This window comes from Kwoniella dejecticola, chromosome 3 (genome assembly GCF_000512565.2).
Source record: "Kwoniella dejecticola CBS 10117 chromosome 3, complete sequence".
NCBI classification, from domain to species: Eukaryota; Fungi; Basidiomycota; class Tremellomycetes; order Tremellales; family Cryptococcaceae; genus Kwoniella; species Kwoniella dejecticola.
The window spans coordinates 100,908-110,591 of record NC_089303.1 but is presented as its reverse complement, the minus strand read 5'-3'; the positions used below and the strand labels follow the sequence as shown (position 1 = coordinate 110,591).

Here is a 9,684-nt window from a genome sequence, read left to right as displayed (position 1 = left end):
CACTTATTCACAATGGACATCGCCCCGAATCTTGAGAAGCAAGCTCTCTATCTCGATAGCAATCCAATAGGTCTACTTCACAACCAAGCATCTGTCCGTGTACAACTAAGAGAGATGCCCATGCCCGTCTCCGCGTCATGATAGCCCCGTCTCAGGCACCATCGCCCATCACCGGAATCATCGGAAGAGATTTACCGATCAATCACTCGATCGGATGCAAATTCACATCATACTGACATGTAACTTACTCTAGACATGCATATTACGCAGATTGCATACTGAATACGAACAACAACAACAACAACAACAACACTCGTCATCTCACTAAGTACCCTCCTGCATATCATGTCATGTATGACCATCTTCGTCTTCTTCTTCTTCATCAGGTATCTGTATAGTGGGTCTTGGTATCCCCTTATCTCCAGCTCCCGCCTTGAGATCCGGAGAAGACGCTCGGTCTGGTGGATGATTTGGCGCTGTTGCCGTCGCTGTTGAGGTTTGCGCATGCCAAGTACTTTGTAATCTAGTTAATTCACCAATCAATCCCCAGATAGTCTCATCCACCTCTCTGAGGACTTTCAACCTTTCTCCTAATTCATCTCCACTTTCACTTGCACTTCTGAGCCCAAATCCTCGCGGATGAATCAACAAATCCGAAGACGAATGAGTCAGTCGCGGTAATTCTGCTGGAAGAGTCTCCCAATCATCCAAGTTCACACTGTCATTCCCACTAAGCCCGTGATCCCCATTGTCAGATATCACCTCCTTTCCTTTACCTTTTCCTGTTGACAGAGCACTCGATGACGATGAGGCAGGGATCCCGAATCGCTTGAGAGCAGCTTCAGCCACTTTACTTCTCACTTCCCTCTCATCCACATTCTCGTCTCCTTGGTCTTGGTCTCCGCCTCCTTCGTTCTGCGCGTCACTCTGCTCCACTTCGCCCGAGTCAGGCTTGATAGTACGGGCTGTTCCCGTAGGCGAGAAGACGATCGGCGGATTAGACGAGAAGGGAGTGACGCTGCCCGACATCTGCGGTGTGACAGGTACCGAGAGGTGTGATTCTCTCCTGTTCTCACTATTTGAAGCTTGTCCTTGCCCTGTGTCTCGGCTTTCAGGCTGGGTCGTCACATGGGGTGTAGAAGTGTTTGGGTTAATCCTGATGGATGGTGGTTGATTGAGGTGTCGTATCGCTTGTTGCTGTTGCTGTTGCTGTTGCTGATGCTGATGTTGATGTGAACGTGGAGCTTCGCCTAACGGAGCAGGGAAGAATCTGCCAGGTATAATTGGTCCACCCCATATCCCTCTTTGCAATCTCTCCTCCACACTCTCTACTCTCGACGGTCCAGCCTGGGCCTGTGAAGTGGCTGCTTGTGCGCCACCAACCGCAGCGGTAGTGGGAGTAGGTACTGGATTATCCCATCCCATCCGGGGCAATTGGAAATACTCATTATACGCTTGTTGAATCGGATTTGGGTTGGCTTCCTGTTGATTCTGGTTCTGATTCGGCGGTTGAGGTATTGCGCCAGGTTGAGCAGGCGGTGGGTTTCCTGCTGCAGCTGCTGCGTTCCGCTGGGCAGCAGCTCTTCCAGGGGCAGGAGCCGGTGTTCGCAGAACATCTCGTCGACTATATAGCCAAAAATCAGAACCCAGTCAAAGCAAGCGAGGATCAAGATAGATCTAGCCTTGTCAAAATCGTGGGACGGTAGTAGGTAGCAAAACGGACTTACCAAGTAGGACAACTCTGTTGTCTTTCCAACCAACTCCTCAAACAATGGAAATGGAAAATATGTCCGCAAGCCAATCTTTTGGGCGTCTCATTCGGTCCACCCGCATCACCTGTTCCTGTCCCACCTTGCGCGGCCGCAACTGAACGAGGTATCATCTCCTCTCTGCAGATTATACAAGTCTTGTCTCCTCCGCCTCGTTCCATCTCTTCCTCCGTAGCATCAGGATACAGAGCATCCATATCTCTCGTGGCTCTTCGGTATCGTACCAAGTCACCGCATCGCGCAATGAAAGATCGGAGAGTCATGTACACGTCCCGAAGGATGTGCAGCGGAAGACCATAATGGAGGAGTATGACGAGGAAGAATGATAAGTACGTGAGGAGCTTCATGAAGTCTAAAAAGAGAGACACAATCAGTATGAATTTCAGCATTCTTACTCCGTCAATATCAGAGCAGAAGAAAAGAAAGGTAGACGCGGGATGAACAGTGTCTACTTTTTCGAACGGGGTAGTGGCAGAAGCATGTTGAGGTGCAGTCGCATAGTCTAACGGACCGGTCACTCACCCACTACCAAGTCCACATAGAACAACCACATAGATTTCTCCTCCCACGGCGGAGCATCTGCTCTCCCTCTCGCTCGTCTCAGATCAATCAGACCTACGGTATATCTCGCTGCCGTGCCCAAGATCGAGGCATTCAGAATCGTAAACTCCGACGCGAAAAGAACCATTGCCGATACGCCTTCAGTCAAGATCTTTTCCAGGGAATACGAGACAAGTGCGAAATCCAGGATAGCTAGTAGAGTGATTATAGCGGTTATTCGGATATGGTATAGTCTTGGTGGTCCTGGCGGAGGGATTTGATCCATCTGAGGAAGCCCAGAAAGTCGACATCAATCAGCATGTGCAATCCTTCATTTCTGCGATTCCGGAATCAACGAAGATCATAGTCAAGCTGCGACCCGGACTCACATAATCCACTCTGTCGGCCGTTATCCAGTGAAAACACTTCAAGAACAACAATACTCCATACATGAAAGCGAATGGCGCTGAGAAGTCATCACTGAGTCGCGATGTCAAGGTCTCAGTCACCTACACCTTGGCAGCAGAACATAGCTATTAAGCGGGCTCATGGACTCACCGGAATATGGTCAACGCCAAGAGGGACTCAGTGAGGAAGATCCATAATCGTTCGAACAGGTGCTATGAGCGATTGACCAATTAGCCATGTCTGTCATACATTTATTGTGTTTTGTAATCCAGCAGCAACGGGAATAGAATCTTGATTGGAATCACTTTCCAGGACCACTGAAGGATATGAGAAGACACACACCTCGTATTCTATCGCCCTCAGCTGCCCAAAAAAAATCTTCTTAAATGCTATTCCGAGGCATATCGTATTGAACAGCGCGAAATTCGCTAGGACCTGTACGAGTACGAGTACGGTGAGCGATATGAGACCATCATAGACGGTTAGCGACCCCTGATCTGATCTGATCTGATCAATCGCAAATAGCACACGAATCGCTTTTCCTTCTACTTCTACTAGGCCATTCCCATCTCATTCCCTCTACTTGACTGCCTGATTCCGACCGGCCCCTCTCTCGCCTGACCTCCCCTGATCTCATGTGCTCTTCACAAGCATATCTCATCCTTTCCAGCACACGAGTCAACCGAATGGACGGACGGACTCACCATCAACGCTCCACTACTCCGTCCTAGGGCTACAGCAGCCGCATAGAAATTCGGTCTGGTGTTCAGAGCTGAATAGACCACTCCTGTCGTCAAGAGGATCGAGGTCGTCCCGTATATCGCTAATCTGTTGATCCCCGCCATCTTTTCTTGAGTCTCAGCGTTTGGCGAGAATCTTAGACTTCAATCACGATGTGCAACTGAGAGAGGGAGGGTCTAAAAGACGATAGAGAATGCGAAGCGATTCGAATCGAGCCTTTGTGCCTTTGTGCCTTTGAGCCTTTGAGCCTTTTTGGGAGTGGTCGGGGCGAGTAAGACAAGAGTCCTGATTTTATAGGCTCATCTCAGCTCGACTTGATTTGAGTGACCCAGTAACCCGATTTCTCGCTCGTAATCCTGACCAGGTCTGATATTCTCTAAGCAATCGAATATGCGAGGTGTGGTGCAGAGAGATAGTGAGGAAGAAAGGAAGGAAGCGTGCTTGTTATCACTCATCGCACCATGACATGACTTCGTGACGTGTCCGGGTAACTAGATGATTTCGGCCATCGCCGTGTCATCCGTCATCCGTCATCTGTCATCTGAAAGACAGGAGCACGCAAAGCATCTGAGATGAACGATATCTCCGTTATGTATGTATGTACTCTGCAGAACAAAGAAGAGATGCAAAGCGCATGATGATCACGGATCACAGGTTATCGTTCTCGACCATATACCAAGCGCAAATTATACTTTATTGAATCAATGTCCATTCCTACTTACATTACCAGCTTCTTCCTCACTTCAACTCCTCCAGCATTATATCAATTCAAGCTCGAGATCGAGTTCCGCCTGACGCCTCACTCCCACTTCAACTCCCAACCACCGTTCAAGTCCCCCTCCAATCCCGTAACTTTGACTCTACCTACACTCGCATCATACTCAACTTGACTCGCATCTACTTCTTGTCCATTCAAAGTCACTTTAGTCGGCTTGTCCCATACTCCAATAACCGTAACGCTCTTTAGGGTGTTCTCAATCTGATAGTTCCCACTTGTAGTCGTCGTCAGGCAATTGTCGGTAGCCACAAATGTCAAGCATGTCAATTCGGTCACTACAGGCAGCCCCATCATAATGAAATATCGAATTCACACATCAGCTCGTCGTCCTGACTATATTTTACCACTACACTCAGAAGTCCAAGGGTGATAGAATAGAGTCCTCGACGCACCTGGATAACTAGATCCATCATCCACTTTCGCATCCCCCTCAGCATATCCTTTCCCATCCAGAACAACCACCATCCCATATCCACCATCCCTAGTCTCTTTCACCGTATATTCAGGCTGATCATACGTCAGGAGCACACTTCCACTCCTAACATGTACACCGATATTTCCTAGCGGCAAGTCAAGGGTGACATTTTCGTTCCCATTGGAATTATCGAGTTTAGCATGAGTCCACCAATCTACCCAGAAAACACCGTTCTCAGATGGGAAGATACCCGTGACTGTACTTTCGTTGGGCTGAAGGACGGGGGTTACCAAGATCGAAGGACCAATCAGGAATTGTGAGTCGATATCCAGGTAGTTCTGGTTCTGGAACTCGTGGAATAGCGGCAAGATCACCGGTCTACGCGAAAGTATCAGCCAAGCAATACACACACAGGTCCGCACGCCACAACGAGACGCAGAAGCAAACAAAGGTCAATCATGACTCACGTGCCGCCCTCAGAAGCTTTCGCAAATAAGGTCTGCCAGTACGGCAATAAAGTGTACCTCGCGTTGATGGCTTTGATACTTGCCTCTCGCACTGAGTCCCAGACATATGGTTCTTGTGAGATCGCCAATCTATAATGCATCGTCAGCTTGGCGAATCCTCTTCCTTGTTCTAGCTCAGCCTGAAAGCGTACTTGGTATTATGGTTCTGGGTTTGGATGTCTTTCGTCAGCTGATCTGTACATACCTGAAAGATGTAAGACGCTCAGCTCACCCTGTAGAACGGGAAGAAAGCGCTCAATTGCATCCATCGATTACAAAGCTCTTCGTCCGAATTACCGTTCTGTTTCGGATGTCAGCTCATCTCGTATCTTCACCGAGGCCGTAACAGCTCACGAAACCGCATCTGAAATGACAATGGATCAGCGAGCTACCCGGACCTAGGATTGACTAAATCTACTCACGTATCAGGTCCCACCATGGGCTGCAGTAAGACGAAGTCAGCCATCAGCTGTATCATTCATTTCCGGAGTCAGTAGCACGAAGAACTTACAATACCGAACAAGTTGAATTGCAGCACTCCCTGAATCGATCTCTTCATATAGGCACTGTTAAACAAGCACATCAAATTGTTTCCATCGCCCCTGCGTATGCGGCATGATTATGAACTCACAAACTGGAGTAATTATCTCCAAGCCAGTGAGCGGTCTTCCTTCCCTACGATCCGTGCACAAAGCGTATAAGCTATCCGTCACTCTGTCTTTTAACAAGGCGAATAGCTTACAATTCCAGCGAAGGTCGATCGAGCCACCATGAAAGGTCTTTGTCCAGGTTTGAGGTTCAACAGCGTGTTGTGCATGTGCAGTTCCTCCATCGTACCCCACAAACTGATGACAGCCATAACATCAGCTCAGCTAAACTTTCTAGTTAATAGCTCACGCGTTTGTCAGCTGAAGCCAGTCTTACTCACTTATGGACATTGTATTCTTGCAAACCTCCATAATGCGTTGCGTTCGGACTGACAGTCTTCGCGCTCAACCTTCCAGCCTGGTTCCTGATCGGATAAGGCGGTTCATCGACATATTGGATCTGGAGGACATAGCTCGGTAAATCCGGAGCGTCAGACGAGTCTGAATCGGGAGTAGACCATCTTTTGGCTTCTTCGATTTCGACTGAATATGATCGTCGCAGCGCGGTGTTCTTGGGCGCTGTGCCATTTTGTCCGTACGTCAAGGTACCATTGACGGTCTGATCTCAAAATCAGCATCTGTCGACATGGGCTGCTACCAGCATTTTCAGACACTCACGACATTACCGCTATATCCTGAGATGTTTGGCCAGTATCCTTCTGGGAAGTCAACGGGTGGTGCTTGAGGTGTAAAGTTGGCTGCGATGACGATCAATCAATCAACAAAATTCTACATCAACAAGGATGAGCACGACTTACGAGGAACAACGGAGGTGTCTTCGATCGGGATGGATGAGTTGGTAGCTGATCCATCGACAAAAGACGATGGCTCGTTCATCTGCGCACGTTGTCAGCTAGGTATCAGAACAACTGCCGAGGGTAGGATAGCTCACATCTAGCCAGATACCTATATGACAACATAATCAGCTGTGTGGAGATCGTCCAGCATATCTGACTGACTGAACTCACCATCGAAATCGACTACTTGACTGAAATTTTGGAATGCCTCGGTCCATACTTGTTGCATCTTCGGGTTGAACCAGTCTACAGGTGAACCCCGTCAGCTTCATTAAGAAAGGTAGACAACATTCGCAACCCACCAGGGAAGACAGTAAATCCTATAGTATCTGTTGTCAGCTACAGATCTCACAAGTATCGATTCATACAGCTCACCTGGCCACACCGCTCCAACGTATTCTGTTCCATCAGGGTTCTTCATCCATACATCCAACTCGTGTCCTCGGGAGTACACGTCGAACTGGAGAGCATCTTAGTATACTTGTCATCCCTATTGGTGAACACGTTATCACTGACCACGTCGGTGTCATTCATGAGATAGCCTAAATATGGATAAGAAAGTCACTCAGTCGCTGACGATGCTGCATAACAAAAACGGCCGGCTGACTCACCGATAGCAGCATCGATAATCGGAATCTGCATATCGTTAGCTCCTTGTTCCTGAGTTTGTTAGGAGATTGCCAGCTCACATAATGCTGATTCATAGAATGCAGCTCATCCACGAAAGCTTTATATTCTGCCGGAGCATAATTCTGATCGTACTGGAACTCTCGGTACGCTCGCATCCCTGATTATAGCACCATCAGCTTTTGACTCTTCATTTTAATGTCCTATTTTCAGCTGACTTACAATCAATATCATTCCATTGACTGTGACAATCGACATAAGCATCTGCGGAGTCTTACGCTGCTCGAGAGATAATTGTACTCACACTTCCAAGGGAATCCCAGCGGCTCTCATCCTCTGGACAGTCGTCCTTGTGTCATTGACCGAGGTGTATCCCCATCGACAAAGGTGGAACCCGAATGACCATTCGGGCATGACTTGAGGGTATCCCACCGCCTGAGCATATTGCGCTGCTACGTCGTTCGGTGCAGATCCGGAGAACACGTCTATCATCAGTGTATCAGCAAAGGACATCAGCAGAGGGGGACATTTGAGTATCATTGATTGGATGCCGATAGAGAAAGGAGGATATAGGGTGATCACTTACAGAAATCGAAGGTTCCTCCGATTGCTCGATATTGTATCACGCCATCTCGCAGGATGACATCCATTCCATTCGAGCTGAACATGCTCTATCAGTCTATCTACTGGTGAAAGTGTAGATCGGGGAATACTCAACTCACTTGAGGAGGAATACACCGTGCGATATCAACTTATTTCGTTTCGCATCCCACCGAACTTCCATATACATCGGGTGCACACCGTCTGTTCCACGGCAGAAGAGTAAAGGTAGGAGTAAGCTAGTTTTCGTTCGATGACTGTGCAATCGATAGCTTACACATATTCTCATCCACTGGATCTCCCACATCTCTCGCCCAGAAAGTCTGCACTGTCCCAGTCGAATTTCTTCTGTACCCTGTTTGAGCCTACATTGTATCGCATCTCACGTCAGCTTTGACTTACCCTATCACACCTACTCGCTGACAGCTAGATCGAGTCCAACTCAGTGAGACTCAACTCACTATGACTTCACCCAGTCCATAGATATTCGCATCCTTAGGTAGCGCACTCGACAATTGCAAATACTGATCCTCAAAGATCAACGGATGAGAGGGTAACACCGTATAATTACTGTAATTCCCTTCTATCTGGATCGATGCTTCGTACGTCGGAATCTGAGCTGCGCGGGTATCAAACAGGATCGCAGAATCGGTCTTTCGAGTTATCCAAAATTCGAATGGATCGCTGTTATAATCAAATTGCAGATCACTTGAATCTTTCGACGATTGTCCGCCCTCGGGTCGGGGTAGAACGTATTGAGGGACCTGGTATTGGTGGATATCATTATCGTATAGATGGACATGTAATCTTTCCTGAGTCTCGTATTCCACCGAAACGGTGAGATACGATATATCTTCGCCGTATGCCGAGCACTTATCTTTGAGTGTGAGGTAGATCAAGAGACCTCCAGATGATGAGGGAGTAGTATCGGTCACATAGTAACCTGCAATGAGTCGTATGAATCAATAGTGAATAACGTCAGCTCAGGTCATGGTTAGACTATGATCGAATACAAACTTGTAGATGAGAGTGACTTACCTTGACATTTTGTAACGTCTCCTGAGTAAGCCGGTTGTTGACTTAACACAGGTGTATTTCCAGATTGAAGCTGACCGGTGTCTCTTGCGTGGAGAGTATACTCCGTAATAGGTATAGCCAGCGCTACGATGGGTGCAAGTATCATCCCAAGTAGCTTCATCTTGATTTTCAATAATTATTTATCCTCGAGACAAAGCAAATCGTAAGTCGAGACGATCAAGAAATTCGAGTCGTTCAAATAATTTGAGTTTCCTTTGGTATTAATTATTTAAGTATTTCCCTCCGTCCTGTGTCATTGTTTGATTAGATAAATTCGATTCCCCACAGGGGGTCAGTCCAGCAGTATATGACCCCATAAGTGTCCCGCATGGGCTCATAATCCGCCGCATCCCCCTAATCGTCATACACAAGACTAAACAACCATCACCCTCAATCTCTCAATGCCGAAGGGCACAAGCAGAATGACGAATCAACGAGACGATCTTTCCCCTTGGTCAGATTCCCAACATGACTAGCTAACCAAAACTCCGACTATAAGTCACGGGATCACGTAGCACTAACAACGCCTTTGACATCAGTCAGTGCTAGTATGGGACGGGATTTGGTAAGGTCTTCTTAGTCTCCTCAGTACACCTTCAATAGCCGGCGGTATAATATCTTATTCCCAATTCCAGTGGTCGTTATGGGGTAATTGCTCGAAATGACTTACGTTGAAGCTACAAGCTAGTGAAATGTGATCATGTGTCTCAAAAGTCAAAAGTGGTCAACCTCCACCCAGACCAATCCAACGGCTTACGACGCTTGACTGGTGGATTATG

At 47.6% G+C, this 9,684-nt stretch overlaps 2 protein-coding genes across 2 annotated transcripts; both read right to left on the bottom strand.

The window, feature by feature from the left end:
- Window positions 1–348: 348 nt before the first annotated feature.
- On the bottom strand, window positions 349–3,562 carry I303_102436 (uncharacterized protein; the record flags this gene model as incomplete). Its single annotated transcript, XM_065968544.1, has 7 exons — window positions 349–1,624; window positions 1,728–2,121; window positions 2,292–2,595; window positions 2,699–2,789; window positions 2,868–2,929; window positions 3,060–3,152; window positions 3,422–3,562. 7 exons carry the CDS (start codon window positions 3,560–3,562, stop codon window positions 349–351), a joined length of 2,361 nt encoding a protein of 786 aa, XP_065824616.1.
- Window positions 3,563–4,257: 695 nt separating this feature from the next.
- I303_102435 (uncharacterized protein) lies at window positions 4,258–9,026 on the bottom strand (the record flags this gene model as incomplete). The annotated part of the gene is made up of 27 exons (XM_065968543.1): window positions 4,258–4,511; window positions 4,629–5,029; window positions 5,119–5,247; window positions 5,310–5,323; window positions 5,390–5,458; window positions 5,512–5,521; window positions 5,580–5,599; window positions 5,669–5,723; window positions 5,789–5,832; window positions 5,900–6,002; window positions 6,086–6,363; window positions 6,423–6,502; window positions 6,563–6,641; window positions 6,697–6,710; window positions 6,773–6,847; window positions 6,904–6,921; window positions 6,977–7,061; window positions 7,118–7,143; window positions 7,213–7,237; window positions 7,291–7,388; window positions 7,451–7,470; window positions 7,533–7,713; window positions 7,815–7,888; window positions 7,951–8,032; window positions 8,106–8,193; window positions 8,290–8,771; window positions 8,867–9,026. 27 exons carry the CDS (start codon window positions 9,024–9,026, stop codon window positions 4,258–4,260), a joined length of 2,964 nt encoding a protein of 987 aa, XP_065824615.1.
- Window positions 9,027–9,684: the final 658 nt, after the last annotated feature.